The 20,222-nt window shown below is 39.6% G+C and overlaps 2 protein-coding genes across 3 annotated transcripts in view; one reads left to right on the top strand and one right to left on the bottom strand.

The window, feature by feature from the left end:
• The window catches only part of khk (ketohexokinase), a gene marked incomplete at its 5' end in the record, with an annotated part of 43,948 nt that extends 42,627 nt beyond the window's left edge, over positions 1–1,321 (bottom strand). The window contains one exon of the mRNA XM_084668619.1: positions 1,188–1,321. Within this exon, the coding sequence (XP_084524745.1) occupies positions 1,188–1,321 (134 nt within the window). The remainder of the gene's footprint in view (positions 1–1,187) is intronic.
• Positions 1,322–6,949: 5,628 nt separating this feature from the next.
• snap25b (synaptosome associated protein 25b) overlaps positions 6,950–20,222 on the top strand; it is a 63,971-nt gene continuing 50,698 nt past the window's right edge. Inside the window, exons 1-3 of one of the 2 annotated variants that reach the window (XM_084667796.1) lie at positions 6,950–7,018; positions 7,157–7,226; positions 15,377–15,569. The gene's annotated coding sequence lies outside the window, so the exon portion shown is untranslated. Of the gene's footprint in view, positions 7,227–15,376; positions 15,570–20,222 lie in introns of both variants that reach the window. The other variant, XM_084667797.1, reaches the window with a different exon arrangement.

The raw sequence follows: 20,222 nt of genomic DNA, 5'->3' as shown, positions 1-20,222 counted from the left end.
ACGTTTCTACACACATCAACTGTAGCTAGACTAGCTGTAGTCAGCATTAGAAGGGAAGCTTCGGAAAAAATAACCAGAAAACAAACAGCAGTCTGGCTTATTGCTACCGCCTGTCTAGATAATCTATTTGAAATAATTGGAGAAAGGCAGGTGCTAGATAGCATTGCTAGTAACTGTTACTAGTAACACCTAAACTGTAGTAGGCATGTAAACTAGTTTAGCTTGCTAACGCAAGAGCATAGGTAGAATGTGTGATAATTTAGCCCAGTTTTTTGGCAATGGGGCTAACGTTGTTTCATGTTCCTGACTGTGTTTCATTCAAATAAATAACCCGTGTCATGTAAATCTACAATCAACAATGCATGTTTGTCCAGATCATTGTCAGGTTATTTTTCAGCAAGATATCTAGAGCTAGTTAACTGAAGCCAGTTGAATCACGATATGGTTTGGTTGCTAAGCCTAACGTTCTACCCACCCAAGTCAATCCAGTTTGCTTCAACAACAGAAGTGGAAACAAGTAATGTTATCATTTCAAATGATATGTAGTCAGTCTGTTGAAAACAGTGTTGTGTAGACATAATAGATTTATTTCAAGTCTCCACCTTCGGTGTTTCAGTGAGTGCTGCTGTTGACAGTGTTTCGTTTTTGCTCCCCAGCTTCACTCGTTGAAAACCGACCAATCAGCGCGCATCTTATCTAAATATTAATGAGCATACCATAAAGTGAGAAAAGCTAATGTTTTTTCCCGGGAACATTTCAGAGGATATATCAGGGGGCATAGAAGAGCACCCGGGCCATTTTCAACCCAACCAATGTTACATACCCTATTCGGAGATCTTAGGAACAGTGTGAAATACCCCCAAAAAAACAATCAATCGCCCCTTTAAAACTGCCACTGAGTTTAAAACATACAAGCATTTTTACAAAAACATTCCAAGCGCATTAGTTAGGGACAGAAAATGCACAATCCATACAGTAATAAACCCTAACAATAATTACGTTTTCACTGAAATTCTGCAGTGCAAAAAAAGCATCGAATTGTTAGCGAGAAATAGGGATTGTCCTATGATTGTCTTCTGAGAAGCGACTGACACTGCTCTTAACCTATGCACTGTGGTCGAACGATGAGGCAGCGTAAAGGAAAATAATTGTTTTTCCTAATTTCGTTGACTTTCTCACACACCAACCTGATGTCAGTGTCTTCTTCCGGGTACTTGTCCAACACATTTATGATATCCAGACAAACTAGACCAATACAGAGGATCTTTTTTGTCGCCCATATTACTTTGGCGAGGAGGAACAGGAGGAATTTGGACTCGTATGTTCATGTTTTAGCCTTTGAACCTCAGAAACCACCCAATGAAACTACCCAGTGATTGGGCGTCAGGCAGTGACTGCTCTGTAATGTGTCGTTCGTGAACGCTTTGTTCATTTTGAATGAATCCTTACAAGGACTCGGGAGTAACGACGAGTATGGCGTGAAATTAGTGCCAGGAGAGCAAGCTCTGTAAAGACGATTTGTAACTTGCAAAAAAGATGTGTCTCTGTAGAAAATGATTCGTGTACTTGCAAAAAAAAAGTTTTGTGTCTCCGTAGAGGAAGGCAAGACTTGTGTACTTGCTAAAAAGATTTGTAACTTGCAAAAAAGATTCGTATACTTGTAAAAAAAGGTTTTGTATCTCCCTAGAAGAAGGCGGGAACACTGCTCCCAAAACCATCTAAGCCAATCAAATATAGCCATTTCTGTGTTTAGTATCATTGGACATTTTCGTCTGTCTATCACACAAATCGCTGATTTACCTGAGCTGAATGAGAACTAAGAGAAAGGATTTGATAATCTACAGCTGCCTGCCTTTATTGTAGTTTTACAAATGGTTGCACATACATGACGGTTGTTTGTAGAGTTAATTTAAGTTATTTTAAAGCAGATTTAACCATTTTGTAATGAACGCTATTATGCACATGGTATGACAAACGTAATTATAGCCTAATCTAATTAGTTATAATATTGTGGCATGTTACGGCTTCATTATATATTGTTGACATGTTATTCTGAGGCAGAGACAAAGATGAATAAATCATGTCTGATAACATCAATATTGTTATGGTCGTTATATTGTTAGAACTTTAAGTCAGTTAACACCACAACGATGGCATTAACAATAAGCTAGTAATTGTAAACAACACTCATCATCATTATAATAGTAAAGGTATAGGCTTAATTTGCTTTGCAAAGCTAGAACAACAACGGAGCCAGATATTTAGGTTTAAAGTTTATTTATCCGACACAATACATAAGCAGTTAAACTATAAACACAAAGCAAAAAGAACAACGTATAGGCCCTGCACGTATAATACTACAGTACTAATAGTATTGATTTTCGTAAAGTTCACATGTAGGCTATCTGCTTCTTGATCGGACTTGTACCACATTCTGACAGTTTTCTGCAATGCCTTAGCTCCAGCTCAAAAGCTCGCGACTGGTTGTCGCAAAGTATGACGTATACAGCTAGTTGCAAGCATGCATGAGTTTCGGAGCAAGGAACAAGCTTCTGCGCAAGACCGGACGAGTCGGTCTGGAAAGACTGCGCCACTGAGCACTTTTCATAGAAATGAATGGGGACGCCATCTTGGAAGACAGAAGTAGCTGTCTTTAGTTATATTAACTCTATGTTTCATTACCAGGAGTTTTAAACCAGATCTTACCAATCCATGACGTTGTGGTTACGTCTCCCAATGGTAACTTTGTGACCAATTATCCGTTGGTCACAAGTCACCAGCTGGCAACTATTTTTAAACGTAATGATAGCCTAATATAAATAGTTATAATATCGTGGCATGTTACGGTGTCAATATAGATTGTTGACATGTTATTCTGGAGCAAAGACGAAGATGAATAAATCATGTCTGATAACTCTATTGTTATGGTCGTTATATTGTTAGAACTTTATGTCATGTAACACCATAACGATGGCATTAACAATAAACTAGTAATAGTAAGCAACACTCATCATATAACATAGGCTTAATTGGGGTGTGCTTGCCTTCGGCAGAACAAACCATTGTATCACATATATATTTATTATTATTGTGAGAATGCTGTTAAGCATTATTTTCCTGTTTCTCTTTCTTCTTATTGTTGGAATGCTGCTTCAGCATTGTTCTTTGAATCTTTATTCAACTTCTTCTATTTCTTCCGCGCCACCTTTCAGTGCCTTCAAAATCTTTAGCTATTAAAACCGTTCAGCTATAAAAAAAAATAAAAAAACGTTTTAGCTTTGTACCTCTTATGGTTGAATTAATATAAATCAATATTCATAATATTTTTAACATGGGTTTCCAATTGAGTTTTCTTTCAAATCCTTTCAAACTTCTTAAAGTGGTTTAGATCGTATCTATCTGATAGATCACAATATGTCCACTATGATGGTTGCTCATCCAGGAGCACTACTGTAAAATACGGAGTACCACAGGGTTCAGTTCTAGGCCCTCTGTTATTTTCACTCTATATGTTGCCTTTAGGAAACATAATTAGAAGCTCTGGGGTACATTTTCACTGTTATGCAGATGATACTCAGCTATACATGTCCATAAAGCCTGGAGAATTTCCACATGCTATGGAAAAATGTGTTTCCGGGTTGAAAACTTGGATGACAGCAAATTTCCTTCTTCTTAATTCGGATAAAACCGAGGTTCAAATTTTCGGCCCTAAAAAATACAGAAATAATTTATCCAATCTGACCTTAAACTTAGATGGTGTCAAAGTATCTCAAAGCCAGTTGGTAAAAAATGTAGGAGTCACATTGGACCCAGACCTTTCGTTTGAGTACCATATTAAACAAATCACCAGAACTGCATTTTTCCATCTACGTAATATTGCCAAAATACGAAAATTCCTCTCAAAGGATGATGCTGAAAAACTAATACATGCTTTTGTTACGTCCCGATTGGACTACTGCAATGTGTTGTTCTCTGGCCTCCCAATTACCTACTTGAAAAATTTACAGCGGGTACAAAATGCTGCTGCTAGACTATTGACAAAAACAAGAAAGTTTGATCATATAACATCTACTCTTATCTCTTTACACTGGCTCCCTATCCAAGCCAGAGCTGATTTCAAAGTTTTACTACTAACTTACAAATCTCTACATGGATTGGCACCACTGTACCTCTCCGGTCTCCTTGCACCCTATTGCCCCGCAAGGACTCTAAGATCTTAAGATGCCGGCTATCTGGTAATACCCAAAATTAAGAAAAAAACTGCTGGAGGTAGGGCGTTCTCATATAGAGCACCTCTTCTCTGGAACAAATTACCTGTCTCAATTAGGGAAGCTGATACTGTTTCGACATTTAAAACTAGATTAAAAACGTTCCTGTTTAGTCAATCCTATGATTGTTAAATGTGTGTACTTTCTATGTAAACCTGGGGTGTGCGTTTGCCTATGTGTGTATCACATGTAACTTTTAAATTGTAATTTTAGCTTATGTTCACACTGCCCATTTAAATGTTACAAAAAAAGTAAACCTGTTATTGTATATTGTTACTGTAATAGTTCCGTTGCTGTATATTTTAATTGTTATAGTTTACTAGTTGGAGACAACGGGGGGCTGGTTGTTTTCATCCTTATTCGTATAAATATAACCTATTTTACAGTTGTTTCCCCTGGAACAGATTTCATGTTCCAACCAAGGGGGGCTGTCGCTGTCTTGGTGTGTGGGGCTGCATCAAATACCCTCTTAGCTTTGTTAAATTGCTGCACTAGTCCACACTTGACCGGTGGGGATCTCATTCTATTACGACTGAAACTGTTAGCTGCTCCTGGCATTCTCTAATCCCTGTTCTCCTCTCTGTCCCCCCCACACATCCCTTGTGGTGTGGGGGGTCTGAGCTGTCAGGACCTGCCTGGTCGTTGGTCTACCAACGCTGGACCAGGTCGTCAACCGGAAACCAGCCTCCATGACGGCCAACAGCGAGTTTCCAGGTCCCATCCAACGTCTATAAAGCCGAACAATGGATTTTTGGTGTTTCAAAACCCATTGACACTGTATGACTATGTTTAGCTTGTGTTCTGCTCCTCTCTCTTGCCAACCGTCTCTGGAGGAGGGGATCCCTCTCTGAATTGCTCCTCCCAAGGTTTCTTCCATTTTTTCTCCCGTTGGGAGTTTTTCTGGGAGTTTTTCCTTGTCTTCCTTGAGGGTTTAGGTTGGTTGAGGGGCAGTTCTATGGGCGTATGTGAAGCCCTCTGTGACATGCTTGCGTGTAAAAAGGGCTATACAAATAAATTTGATTTGATTTGATTTGATTAAAACTTCTTCAACTTCCAAATCCTCCTTCTTCCTCAATCTTTCAGCTAGAGCCACCATTTAAACTTTAAAACGTTGACAAAACCCTACACTATTTTTATATAATTCAGCTTTTTGATATCTATTCAACTTTTTTTTATATCACTGATTATGTTTCATAACTTTTTCAAACCGTTTCTGAGATTTACATGGGTGTTTACGAGAAAGCCCAGAGTGCAGACTGAATCGCTTAGAACTTACACATTTGTTCAGAGCCCCACGAAAGCGAGACAAAGTCCAACTCTCGCCCCATAGAGTCCAATGCAAATGTGGTGACAAATTCGTCACAGAAAACAAAAAATAACAACATTTATAAACTGCCGTTGTAGTCGTATTTCTAAACGCACAGACATATAAAGGACATCTCTGGTTTCGGCAGAGTTTTGGGTCTCGGAAAATATCCTAATTTTTTGGATTGGACGTATAGTTTTGCGTCTACGTTAATTTGTTTGAGGTGTGGATGCTAGGTAAATGTTGGTTATTCTCTGCCCTCAGCGTGTTAGTACGGTGGCCCTGAAAGTGCAAACCCCCCCCCCTAATGTGAGTACATCCCCCAAATGAAAACACTCCCCCCGAATACGAGTCAACTCCCCCCAAATCGGATGACTTGTTCACCTCCCCCCAATACAAAAACACGCTCCCCCAAATGGAAAACGACATTACTTTAACTTAAAAACACATTACGTAACTCTGAACGGAAAGGGTAGGTACTACACTTCAGCGCTGATTGGATGCAGTAGGTTAACTAACAAGAAATAAGAAATTGATCGACAGAAGTACAAAATGCAATAGCCTGACAGAGTTACGTGCACCGGGACATTTATTTGGGTATCAAAGCATGTAACATATAGGCTACTTATGCAAAAGCATAAATTGCGTGTTAAACGTAAACATCGATAGCCAAACAACTAGTCCACCTAACTCTGTCATTATCATGAACTTGATCGTTTTGGTTGGGAGGAAAGAGGAAACATTTGTGTTAACAATTCAGAGTCATGACACTACTCTTTATTTTAATCAGGGTCATTCCTATGAAATAATCTTAGATATGCTGTTAATGTTTCACAATATTACAATAAGTTAGCCTATGCGCACGCTAAAAACGCAGTTGAAGGAAGCAGGACTTTTCAGAAGAAAAAACTAATACTAACACAGAGTCGTGGACCAGAATAGTTATTGTTTGGCTATCGATTTTTACATTTAACACTAAATACTTTCACCTAAGTAGCATAGGCCTACTATTTGCTACATTCTTCGATAGCCAAACAAATGTCCTGGTGCACGTAACTCTGCCAGGCGATTGCATTTTGTACTTCTGTCGATCAATTTCATATTTCTTGTTAGTTAGCCTATTGCATCCAATCAGCGCTGAAGTGTAGTACCTACCCTTTCCGTTCAGAGTTAATGTAATGTGTTTTTGAGTTAATGTAATGTCGTTTTCCATTTGGGGGAGCGTGTTTTTGTATTGGGGGGAGGTGAAAAAGTCATCCGATTTGGGGAGAGTTGACTCGTATTCGGGGGGAGTGTTTTCATTTGGGGGATGTACTCATATCAGGGGGGGTGTTTTGCACTTCAGGGCCACCGTATGTTAGCAATCATAGCTGCACCATCACCGTGGCAACCAGACAAACAACCAACATGAAAGCAAAATTGGGTAACGTTTTGGAAACTGCAGGTAGAGTCGTATTTCTGACCGCAGAGACATATAAAGGACATCTCTGGTTTCATTTTTGGATTGGACGTATAGGTTTGCGTCTAGGTTAACTTTTTTGAGATGTGGATACTAGCTAAATGTGTCATTCTCTCTGCCCAGCTTGTTCGCGAGTACAGCTGCTCCATTGCCGTGGCAACCAAACAGACACGCACCATGACAGCAGAATTGGGTAACGTTTTGGAAACTGCAAAAAGAGTTGTATTTCTGACCGCACAGACACATAAAGGATATCAATGGTTTCGGCAGAGTCTTGGGTCTCGGAAAATATCCTAATTTTTGAGATTGGACGTGTAGTTTTGCGTCTAGGCAAATTTCTGTTATTCTCGACGAACCAATAAAGTTCATCATTCATCAAACCCGATTACTAGCAATTGTCGGTTTATGCCAATAATACAATTACTCCGTTTACATGTGTAATTAGTTATGCGATTACTCAATAAACACGTCTACATGATTCTTTTTTATTGATCGTTGTATGCTTCTTTGACGAAACTTGCACCATCATCCTTCTGCAACAAAGTGTCGCCGTGTCTTCTTGTATCGGCCCTACTGCTGTATGTTTGAATCCTACTAAGAAAGCCGAGTAAATGCACTCAATGGTAGGCTACATCTGCCACTGCTATTACTATCCCAACTATAATTTCAGCTGTTAAAACGAGAATATTCTTGTTATGACTAGCTACCCTACTTTTTCTACTGTTTAACAGTTCAGCTTTCAGCTTCTCCCGCATTGTAGGCTATTTTAGCTCTTGTTAGATCATGCAGTTCAGCTTCCACACTGCCTCTTTTGTGTGACTCACAAATTTTTAAAATTCATTTCAGCTTTCAGCTTGCGGGTATTTTCTAATTTCTGTATTTTCAGCAATAAAAAAATAAAATAAAAAAAACTTTCAGCTCCTTCAGGAGATGTGTGCTGTGTTTTGGTATTTCTCCCTTTTATACGTATTTTTTTTTAAAGGTTTTTGTGCAAATTATTCTTCCTTTAAAAGTAACGGTAAATCCTTTCAAATCATTAAAAAAGCTTCCTCCTCTTTCAAACTTAACTACTTCAGCATACTTTCAGATAGAGACACCATTCAACCTTTAAAATGTTCACAAGACATTCAGCTTATAACTTTCTACTACATTTTCACTATTTTCAGCTTTTTTAGCATGGTCAGCTATCCCCATTCAGGTTTTCAGCATTCTCACTGCTGTTTCGCAGGAACAGCCTTTTCTATTTATTCCATACTCTTAGTTCTTCCGCCGTTTTTTGGACTTTAACTAGTCCTGCATACTTTCACCGATTCCTACAATTTTGGAATCAAAACGTTCAGCTCCTTCAGGAGAAGATGGCTATGACTCCTGGGGCCGGTTGCACAAAGCACCTTAAGTTAAGATTTTTCTTATGGTCAGAGTTAAGGTTTCCTTAAAATATAATCGGTTGCACAAAGCACCCTTAAGTTTTTTTCCTTAAGGTTTCCTTAAATGTTCCCTTAAGTATTAAAGGTTTTCTCCTTATCTTGGTATACTTAAGGATTCCCTTAAAGTTTGTTAAGCGTTGCATGAAAGACCTTAGCAAACAAAGTAAGGAAGAAAACTTCAGGTACCTCTGACTTATTCTTTACCGCAATATGGCTGCGTTTATGGAGATAAATTAACCCATCCCACACCTATGGCACTCTGTAAAGCTACTGTGCTGCAGTGTAAACATGAATACTATTTATGCGTCGGCTACGGCTGTAAATAAAGTAGCTATAATATAAATATAATATAGCCTAGACTCACGCCGGTAAATGCAGTGTAGCCTAACTGTTGATCTCATTTTGATCTAGCTACCTAAGAAGTAGGCTAGCGCTCACTTTTAAAAAACGTTACTGAGTAGTAACAAGACCTATGACTAAAGTTGATATCACCAGTTTTATTGGACTCCCTCCTGAAATTGGTTGTCTGTTATTTGGACATAACAATCAAGTTATCATAGCTAGCTCTAGCATATATTTTTTATTTCTTGAATTTACCGCTTCACCAAACTTCTTGAGGTTTATTTTTGATACAATTTCGTCCTACATTCGTTATTTTTGAATTTTGACTGCTTGGCCACCTCATTGCTGCCTGCAGCTATATGTGGTGGTATTATTATTTTCTTTTTCTCATGGGAGTCAATGGCAGCCCCTAGAGCACAATGGTAAAAAGTTGTGAAATTTGTCATGTTGAAACTGCACACCATTAGTAACTACCATACCAAACATGGGCCATGTGAGACAATAGGTGGCGCTACAGGCCACACCCCAAGATGTCAATTTGCATAGTGATGCCATTTGCAGGCCATAAGTCCCAAAATGCTGACATTTATGACATGTGCCTTATTTTTTCTCATGAGGAACAAAAAAGCCTCTAGAACCTATAACGGCCGCCATATTGGATTTTTCTGTACAATAAAGATTGAGGAAACACGTTTTTTCGCTACTCCTCCTACATTTTTGGTCGAATTTTTTTCAAATTTGCCAGGGATGATCTCCAGACTGAGCCTCACAAAATGTATCACAGTGATTTTTAATTTTCAAAACCTTTTGTTCGTTACAGCCAATCAAAATCATCAACAAAGGAACCAAACAGGAAGTTGGGTCAAATCTCAGCAAATCTTTGAGATATCAACACCAAACTTGGTATATCGGTGGAAGACACTACAACATGTTCCCATGTGAAAAAGTAACTTAATATCTTAAATTTTTTTTGATATGAAGCAAATCGAATTTATCACTAACGCTAAAATAATGCTTTACACATCCACCGGTCAAAAACGGATACTCTGATACTATCACAAGTTCATATGAAGACACTTGAAAACGTTTAGTACACAAATCTGAGAAAAAGTTGACTGTAAGATGAAAAGCAGATTTTTGGTGAATATTTGAAACGTGCATGCTTGGCTAAATTCTTGGGAAATTTACAATGAAATGTGTCCCCTGCTCCTGCCCGTGCATGCTCCAAATTCGCACACACTCAGCCTTCCCTTGACACATGCGCAACATTTCAGGAGAGTGTGGGCTGACCAAGCCCATTCCTTAGTCTTTAGCAAATGCATTGTGGATCTTGATGGTATTGCATTTCTGATTTTGTATGCAATGGTAAAAAGTTCTCCAAATCCTGAAACATTGATAGTATAGGCCATGAGTAACTACCACACCACAAATGACCCACCATTATCCATAAGTGGCGCTCCGGCCACCCCCCAGTTGTCCATTTTCAAAGTGATGGCATTTACATCCCATTTGTCCCAAAATTCTGAAATTCATTACATATGCCGTATTTCTCATGAGGAACAAAAAAGCCTCTAGAACCTATAACAATCACCCCCACAAATCTGAAAAATAGTTCAATGTAAGATGAAAAGTAGATTCATTGTGAATATTTAAAATATGTATGCTTGGCTAATTTCTAGAGCTTTTTCCCCAAATCCTGTCTGTAATTTGTTTAGACAAACGTAGCCTTTTATGGAGCTAGAAAGCTGACAAAAGTATCCGAATTTGAATATGAAAGATCTGAAATATTTGTGTGTCGAATTTAATAAAACTGAAATATTTTGCTGTTGAATATATAATATATGAATTATTTAATAAAACAGAATTATTGTGATCCAAAAATACAAATTCTTGAAATTCAGATTGCTGAAATTCAGATTCTTGAAATTCAGATTCCAATGAATCCAATCACACCCGGCCGCACTACAGATATCCTGTTAACCATAGACAACTCCTTATATCTATGCTGTTAAATACTATGTCCGATCTCTCAGACAGCAAATATTTCACTATCCATAACCGATCTGAAATGTCACTTCGGAAATGAACATAGCCTATAGGCTGAACATTGACTTTGATAGGAATAAGGAGACAATGAAAAATATGCTTGACCATCCAAAATTGGCTATTAGTAATACAGTAGCTAGCTAGCGTGACCTGATTCAACCTGGATTTTCTGTGTGGGTATTATAATTAAGAGACACAATTGAAGTTCATGATTTTATATCAGGCTGGATGTTGATGCCATCAAGCTCTTAAAAGAACTCCAACACAGAAAAGAGAACAACGGAACATAAATATATAGGCTATAGCTTTGCCAGTTGTTCCGCGTCTTCCATCGGTCTCTGCCGCCCTCTGACTCTATCTCGACTCACTTGGTAACAGTAAAGGCCGATTTATACTTCTGCGTTTTTACGCACACGCACACGGGTGTAGGGGGGTAAATATTGTCCAAACAACCTAAACTAATTCCCCTATGGTTTAAAGGAAGATGGGAAACTGAACAGTGTATTAGCATGAACCAAATAATGCCAATACCAATAGAATTCCAGGTATTTGACTCTATGGGTTAAATCAGAGCAAGAATGGTCAAAGTACGGTTAAATGAAATACGCATTTAATAACTTTGCAAATGAATGAAATCAATTACAAGGCAAACATGTTACAATATGAAAGCTTTCAATCTTACCTACTCTACCATGATCATTGTAAATCAGAGAGAAAGCAAGAGGTGAGCAAGGAGTAGGACAGTAGGACAAGGGAGAACTGAGGAGAAGGTCTCAGGAGACGAAGAATCCAAAGAACAATGCATTACAATTCCCTTTATACACAAGAGCAACCAATCAGACCACATCTTGAATGGGGTGTGAGAGCCATCAAGTTGAGACCGTCCAGAAACTCCAGACTAGCATATGAGAGGTGGGGGCAGGTTTGACACCCAGCCTTACACAGGGAACGCCCTTTCCTTCAAGAAACGCCCTCTGCGTGTCTTCGCAGAGCCCTCGCACAGCTCTGCGTGCGCCTCCTGATTTTCCTGACTATCCGTCTGTCCGTGCGTCTTTTTACGGATACCCTTTGGCTATGATTGGTCCGTATTGCGTCAGGGGTGGGGGGCGGGATTGCCGTGACCAACAAGAGAACAGAATCCTTTGACCGCCATTGTTGTAAGTTTTTACAACTCTTATTTCAGCTAAACAGTACATGTAAATCAGCATCTGAATTAAAATGTGACGAGAAATGGACAGTGTAGTTGCTGAAAATGTGCTTATTTTATTGATGAAATGGTTCATTTGTAAATTTGCTCCAACCTTTCGATAACCTAGCTAGCATCGCAGTGCAGCGTCATCTACTGTTCTGGCTGTGAACTGCTTTCAGCACGCAGAGCCGTCGGAGTAGTATAAATTCAACCAGTCCGTCCGACTCCGTGCGTGCGTCTGTCCGTTAACGGAGACGCAGAAGTATAAATCGGCCTTTACTGCCGATTTTGGCAGAGGAGAAGACACAAGTTTTTACAAGTTTCATAAGCACTTGCTCCATACTCTTTCTCCAACGAGCAACTCTTAGCTTTTGTTCTGGGGTAAAATTCGGTCAGAGAATGTCTATATTCGGTCGTTCTGAAATCGTCTACTTTTCCCTGTGAAGGCAAGCTGTTTCACCTTTGGCCTAGTTCAGACAAAATCTGAATCTGAATTTCCGCAATCTGAATTTCCGCAATCTGAATTTCAGCAATCTGAATTTCAAGAATCTGAATTTCAGCAATCTGAATTTCAAGAATCTGAATTCCTGCAATCTGAATTTCAAGAATCTGAATTCCTGCAATCTGAATTTTAGAAATTTGTATTTTTGGATCAAAATAATTCAGTTTTATTAAATTCGGCATACAAATAATTCAGATATTATATATTCAGCAGCAAAATATTTCAGTTTTATGAAATTCGACACGCAAATATTTCAGATGTTTCATATTCAAATTCAGATACTTTTGTCAGCTTTCTAGCTCCATAGCCTTTTAAAACTCTAGGTTTAATTCTCTGTTTTATACATTTATAGTTGGATTTGACATTTAACAGACATTTAATCATTTAGCAAGTTGTTTGACTCAAAAATCAAAACAGTACATGGCCCCAACAGTACCAAGCTCCCACCGTCACTCCTTAGTCTAGTAGCCATTTTAGACTAGTAGGCATTCTGTGGTTGGTTTGGCCACAGCTAATTCTACTGTTAAAAGAAACAGAAGATCTTCTTCTTCAGAACTATACAGTTGAATCAACCAAACACAGCTTGGTCATGTTATCATCTTGTTTGGCACATCTAAACTAAGGACTAGACTTTTAAAAAGCACGACCAAAACAATTTGGTGAGGGAGGGTTCCTCCATAAACAGTTGCTGACAAAGAATTTCAGACAATAACTTAAACATAGTCTTGCATTAAGAGTAGAGTCAACAAATTGAATAACTGTGCTAATGGTTGTTGAAACTCATTGCTCTGAGTTGGTGCATGTCAATTTAGGAGGAAGTCCATGCCTGGTGATATTTGACAACCTCAAACAGCATGAGTCTGCCACTGGGCCTAATGAAAAGGCTCTTGTTTTGATTTGCAATGCAACTATGGGAGGTTCTAGACCATTGGGGTGCCAAGCTGGGCCCAGTTGTACTGTTAGAAAGGCCAGTTACATTAAACACTATTGTTGTCATATAGTGTCTTCCCAGCATTACAGGCACTAACAAAAGCAGTGGTGCCCAGAAATGTTTCGTAGGAGTGGCGAAAAAGAGAAGCAGAACAGTGGAACGCCTTATTGTTCATGGGGAAAAAAAAGTCTCAAGAACCCATAATGTCGGCAGCAAAGATATTTCTCTACAATTTGTTAAGAATTTTAAAAAATGACTTCAAATCAGCCATTGATCCAATTGTCTTGAAATGTTATGTACATGTATGAAATACATGTCTGTGTCATGTAAATTTTGTAATGGTTTGCAATGTTGAGGAGGAACCCGCCATTGCTGCCTGCAGCTATATTACCAATTGGTATTGTATTTTATATTGTTGGAAAGCCTGATTAGTCACCTTTACGTTGAGGTACAATTTCCAAGGATTGTGCATTCGTGGAATGAGCAACACAGCTAACCGTGTGGGTTAGGCCCAATTTTTTTGTTGCCAAAATCCTCTGCAATATTCTTCTGTTGGTATTCACTCTCGTTTTGAGCTTCAAGTGGGATCAGCTTGGGCGTGCTGTATGTGCCAGAGTGACCAAAGCAAACATGTTGGCTGACTTGTGACAAATCCTGGTTGAGGAATGTGATGCCATCCCACAGGAGTGTGTGACCAGGCTGGTGACCAGTATGAGGAGGAGGTGCCAAGCTGTTGTGGCTGCATATGGATATTCCACACGCTACTGAGGTCCCTGACAGTGTAAAATGAATAAAGTGTAAAAATGGCCAATATGTGTTGTTTGTTCTTTTTTATTGTGGGAGAGTGCAATCATCCAATCCACCAAGCAACTCAAGACGAGAGTGAATACCAACAGAAACTTTTTTTGAGGGGTTTATATTTTGAAATATAAGTCGCACCTGACTATAAGTTGCAGGACTAGCCAAACTATTAAAAAAGTGTGACTTGTAGCCCGGAAATATGGTAGGAAGTTTTATTGATTCTAATCTCTCCTTTTAAAACAGGTAAAACATGTGACAAAGGTCCTAAAATTTAACCTTGTGAATTTGAGATATATAAGAAACAATCTCATGCAAGCTGCGAAACTGTATTTTAATGCAATGATTATCCCCCATCTGACCTACTGCTTAACCAGTTCGGCACAAGCCGGCAGAACAACATTAAAATATATCCATAATCCCAATAAACAAGCTCTAAACACACTTCATTAAGAAAATAAGTCACCATTACTGCAATATCCTCATCAAACACCATATCTTGAGTTGGGAGAACCTCATTAAATTGTTAATGTTATGTGCCTCAGTGTTATATGTGCTTGTCATACAGGTACACTTTTGCTTATATGTGAATTGGTTTTGTCTATACGTTGCTGTCTGTTTATCGACTCATTTTAGTCTCATCATGTTCTTTTCAATTTTGTAATTTGGCCAGGGCAGCAGATGAAAATTAACCTCTCTGGCTAACTCTGGCTCACTTACAGTTTTGCTGTTGAAAAACAAGTAGAAAAAATATATCCGCAATTTAATTACAGACATCAACTGAATTGTAGATATCTGTAATGACAAACCTCATACACATGAATGGCAAAAGTAAAAGTAGAATCTTACTTGTCAAAATGTAATTACAGATAGGGCCTATCTTGATTTAGAGTTTTGATTAGGCAAAATAATGTTGCACATACCTGCAATGAATATTCAGTCTAGCTAATAAATGTTAAAACGGCTTGCCATATTAGGAGTGTCTAATAGGCTGTCCTTTAGGACACTTGGAAGTTAGACAGTAGCCCTAAGTGGCATGAAAGGAATACATTTTTGGTAGAGAATCATGTTGTGACACCGTAACATTATCTTCTTAACCCTCTCGCAGACTCACCTTTATGAGACAATGACGACAGAGGGCGCGGCCATCTTGACGAGGGCGGAGGCTGTCGGTTCCGGGCGGTTCAGGAGGCTATACTCCGAGAGCAATCACTTTGTTGCCAGGCAGAAGAAAGGAAGGGGGATCATCCAGAAGACTATCATTTTCGACCCGACGACGCTCCGCCGTAAAACTACTTTAGGTAGGTTCGCTTCAGTTACAGGCAACTGTTCATTCATACAAACTTATTTCGGCTTGATTGAGCAGTTTGATACTTAATGTGAAATGGCGTTGGCCGCGGACAACCTGATTCCGTTTGCTTTGAAACAGTTTGTTTCAAAAAGAGTTGAAGCCTCGATTTGGGATCGTATTCATTGCTTCAGATAAATAATTGCTGTAAACGTAGCAATCATTTTATAACAAATCGTTGAGAAACGTATTTGCTACGTGAAACACTCCATTTTACTTTCCTCGTAATTAAACTGAACGGGATTTGCCGCTTGTTGCCTGTCCGCGTGAACGCGCAATAAGAGACACGACCAGTACCATGGACAGCTCTTTTACGTTGAGAGAAGAGTGTCTAAAAACGTACAAATGTGTACTATGTGAGGGGGGGTGGGGCGTTTTTCCCCTGGGCAGAAAGACAAAAGTGCTTGAATGTTGAGAGACCAAGAAGAACTAATTTTTATGATTTTATGATTCTGTCAGATTGAAAAACAGATTTCGTATGTGGCATTGTAATATGGTATGAAGAGAAACAAGAAAGTCGGTTGACGCTAAACAAACGGTTACCCAAATGACTGTCCGATTTACCAATGGAAGCACAAACATTGTTACTATGTGTTATTATAAGTGTGAGTAGCCTACTGTTGTTCCCAGTATGAGTGAAGCCTAGATGAGTTTCCACCTGTTCTCTGACATGGCCAAAAGATTCAAAATAATTGAGTGAGGCACTTCAAACCCTGAGAGGGTCTTGTAGTCTATTGGGTTTAACATTTTTCTGATCAAACCACTTTGCCAATGTGTTGTGTTTGAGTGGCGTGTAAGTGTGTATGACAGGAAATGTGTGTTGGCACGCCTTAGGTTGTCCCATAGCGATCCAGGTGGCTTAGGGAGGCTTGTCCAGGATCAGGACTGAATGGAAAAGGGTCAGCATCATCACAACACACTCATCAAGAGGAATCCCCTCCACATACCACATTCTCAATAACACAGATCAAGTACACGTATTTGAAAGCTCAATACATTTTTTGTGATTATTTGAGCACATTTTCCTAACCTAAACTGGAACACATACTCTCAAAAAAATACCCAACAATGTATTACCTCAATTAAAACATACAACTTGATATCTCTTTTGAGTTTTGCAAGTCACAATACGGGCTGTATTTGTTGCCTTAAATCATTTCCCAAAGATAAATATCCAGAAATGAAAGGCTTTATAAATGAATTGTCAACACATTAAAAATAAGCAATGACAGAAAAAGAACACAAATACAGTACACTATATTCACTCCCTTCATTCTTGTTAAATCAGGCCTCACATTGTACATTTCAAGATTTAGCCCACCTTTTATGCTTTAATCAGTACAGATTGCTGATTGAACAATTGGTGTAAAGTTTTCAATGCTGTCAGAAGGTCGTTCAAAGTATCATATTATTTAATTTAGTTTGACATGATTTCCTCAATTGCATTGATGTCTGTGTGAGAGCAATGTGAAAATGACTTGATGTTTAGCAAAAAGCAAATGGATCCCAGATAGTATCTTAGCAATTGAGGAAAACGTAAGAAGGCCGAGATCTGTTAAGAGCCACCATTTAATACACACATCGTTTTACAAATCATACAGAATACACAGTATACATAATCAATTAGATTTTCTATGATGTTTGCTTGTCATTGTCATATTTTTCCTTTTAAAAAGCAGAATATAAATTCTCAACTTACTCTTATTATATGCGACCTAAAGACTGAAATTAAGTCACTGTGTAACAATTTTGTGTATGCTATGTAATAGTTTTGTGTGGATGTATGGGTGTGTCTTTGAATGTTTGATAAGCACAGTTATTTACTGTACTGCAATGAGTTGGGTTAATATGTTACACTAGTACTTCAAGGAAGGGTCTGCAGCATTTGTCATATAATGTATGGTGTTGTACAGCAAGTAGGGGGAATTGAGGGAGCGATGGAAAGATGGAGGGAGGGAAATGGGCTGTATTTGAAACTCCATGGACATGGAAAGAAGCAGTGTGTTATGTAAGTTGTGCACTGTGGCTTTGCTCTGATAACAGAGAATATACAAGAGAGGAAGAGAGAGAGGGAGGAAATAGAAAACAATGACAGACGAGAGGGAAAGAGTAGGAAAGAGAAATTGAGGGAGAGAAAGAGGGACAGGCAATATGTGTTTTGCACAGGCCTACTTCAGTAGATTAATGTTGCGGGCTTCATCCTCTAGTGAATGGGACACTGGCTTTAGCCCACTAATCCCCTCTGGGAAAGATGATTGCTTTGAATCTCCTGAATACTGCATCACCAAGACCGGCCTGTAGCTCCACCCACCACCCTCACACACTGAGACAAACAGACACAAACACGCATGACACACACACATGCACTCACGAACACACACACAACACTACTCTGCTATCCTGGATGTTATATAAAATGTGATGCGTTACACTGACCTCACCTCTCTACGTTGATGGGGTTAAAAAAAACCTACTAAACAAGATTTTATCTTATCAATCAGAGCAGGTTAAAATTATTCTTACAAATGTGTTTCACATACAGTCTCCCACCAACAGCATTACAGAAAGCAGTTAATCTCATTTGACCTGCTTTCTCCTTCACTTCTCCTGACATGATGTGACGGCAAAGATAGTTAGTGTGTGGAGAAATAGTCAGAAAAACAATGCCCAGTGTGTGCAACCACTTTTAATGAAACAACACGACCACAGCATCCTTGGCTACCACTCAGATCAATGTGCCAATCAATTATTCTGTATTCTAACATATTACTTCAAATAGGTAGAATCTTAGATATTTGTAGACTACGTTTTATGTTACAGGAGCTGTAGAAAGACAAACCATAGGGGCCAAACGCTACCTGGTATCACTGTGGAACTTAAGGGTAACGTCTGGGAGTCAAGTGGCTGAGCGGTTAGGGAACTTTGCTTGTAAATCAGAAGGTTGCTGGTTCAATTCCCGGCTGTGCAAAATGACGTTGTGTCCTTGGGCAAGGCACTTCACCTTACTTGCCTCTGGGGAATGTCCCTGTACTTACTGTAAGTCACTCTGGATAAGAGTGTCTGCCAAATGACTAAATGTAAATGTAGAGAAGTAGAACAGAATGAAGGAGAGAGAGGTAGACAGAGGGGGACAGAGGTAAAAAATAGTAAAGCCAGGGGGTAGAGAGGTACAGTAGAGAGATAGGATGATAAAGAGGTAGATAGTAAAAAGGTAAAGAGATAGAAACAGTAGAGCAAAATTGAGATCACATATTGACACAAAGACATGCTGTTCGAGAATGTCTATATTGGTCATACCTGCTCTCCACAGGTGGATGTTTCTGTCTTTACTGAATAGTCATTTCAAATAAAGAAGCTCATTTGGAGAGACATGCATAAAGAGAGAGTGAGTCAGTAAATTAGTACAAGGTTAAGAAGAGAAAACAGAAATAAAACATTCAAATGTTCTGTCCCTGACTGTTGGCAGTGTTTTGCTGCACGCTGTTGTCAGCGCCTGTTTTATGGTCTTTGGCCTCACTAACGGCTCCCTGTTCTCGCACATTTTCAGAAATCTTCAAATATTTAGCAGAAAACATGCTGGGGGAGTGTGGAGAGGGTTGTTGGAGGGTGGGTGCAGGGGGACAGGGTGAAGAAATGGGGGTGATGATGCGTGACTACTAGGTGAGGCCAGGAGAAGTAGGGGTGAAGGCAAGGTAAGGGTGGGAACAAGAACAGGAGAGAGGAAAAAACTGGTTAGAAGGAGAATGCTGTCTGAGCATTCCACCCAGCTGCTAGTCCAGCTGCTAGTCCAAGCACTTGTCCTCTCAAAGTTGGACTTCTGCAACTCGCTGCTCGCCGGTCTCCCAGCATGCGCAGCCCACCCTCTCCAGAGGATTTAGAAGGCGGAGGCCCGTCTGGTCTTCAATCTACCGAGACGCTCCCATGTTACCCCGCTCCTCATCTCCCTCCACTGGCTTCCCATCACGGCCCATATCAGATTCAAGACACTGGTACTGACCTTCTGAGCGGTGAACGGGACTGCATCTGACTACATCAAGTCTCTCCTCCAGCCTTACACCCCCACCCTCCACCTACGGTCTTCTTCAGACAACCGTCTTGTAGTCCCCACACAAGCTCTTCTCCTGTCTGCCCCCCCAATGGTTCAATCAGCTCCCCACCTCCATCAGGGACACTGACTGTCTCCCCACCTTCAAGAAAAGGTTCAAGACGCACTTGTTCCGGGAGTACAACAGCACTTAGGAATACTTGGCTGACCCTGATGTTAGTTTCCTCCAGGTTCACAATGACTCTTATTGAGAGACTTGTTGCTCTTGTTGGCTAGTTATAATGTATTTAAACTTTTTGTACTCGCTGTGAAATATTTTACTGTTACATACTCCACACACACACACGGCCACACACCATCAAAAGGTAACCGTACAATGTCAGCCAATCTTCCACCTCTGGAAAATATAGTAATATAGACAGCAACACAGTGACAAAGTCGCTGCCTGTCTGAGAGCATGGTAAGTCTCTGAGTCGCTGTCACTGTTGGTTGCACTGCACGTTGCAGCCTGCTTGAGGGCTTTGCTAACATAATGTAGTTAAGAGGAAATGGGCTACAATG

The sequence above is a fragment of the Hypomesus nipponensis genome, chromosome 12, assembly GCF_054491055.1.
Source record: "Hypomesus nipponensis isolate SF chromosome 12, ASM5449105v1, whole genome shotgun sequence".
Classification (NCBI taxonomy): domain Eukaryota; kingdom Metazoa; phylum Chordata; class Actinopteri; order Osmeriformes; family Osmeridae; genus Hypomesus; species Hypomesus nipponensis.
The sequence above is the reverse complement of the archived record's forward strand: the minus strand, read 5'-3'. Positions and strand labels throughout refer to the sequence as shown.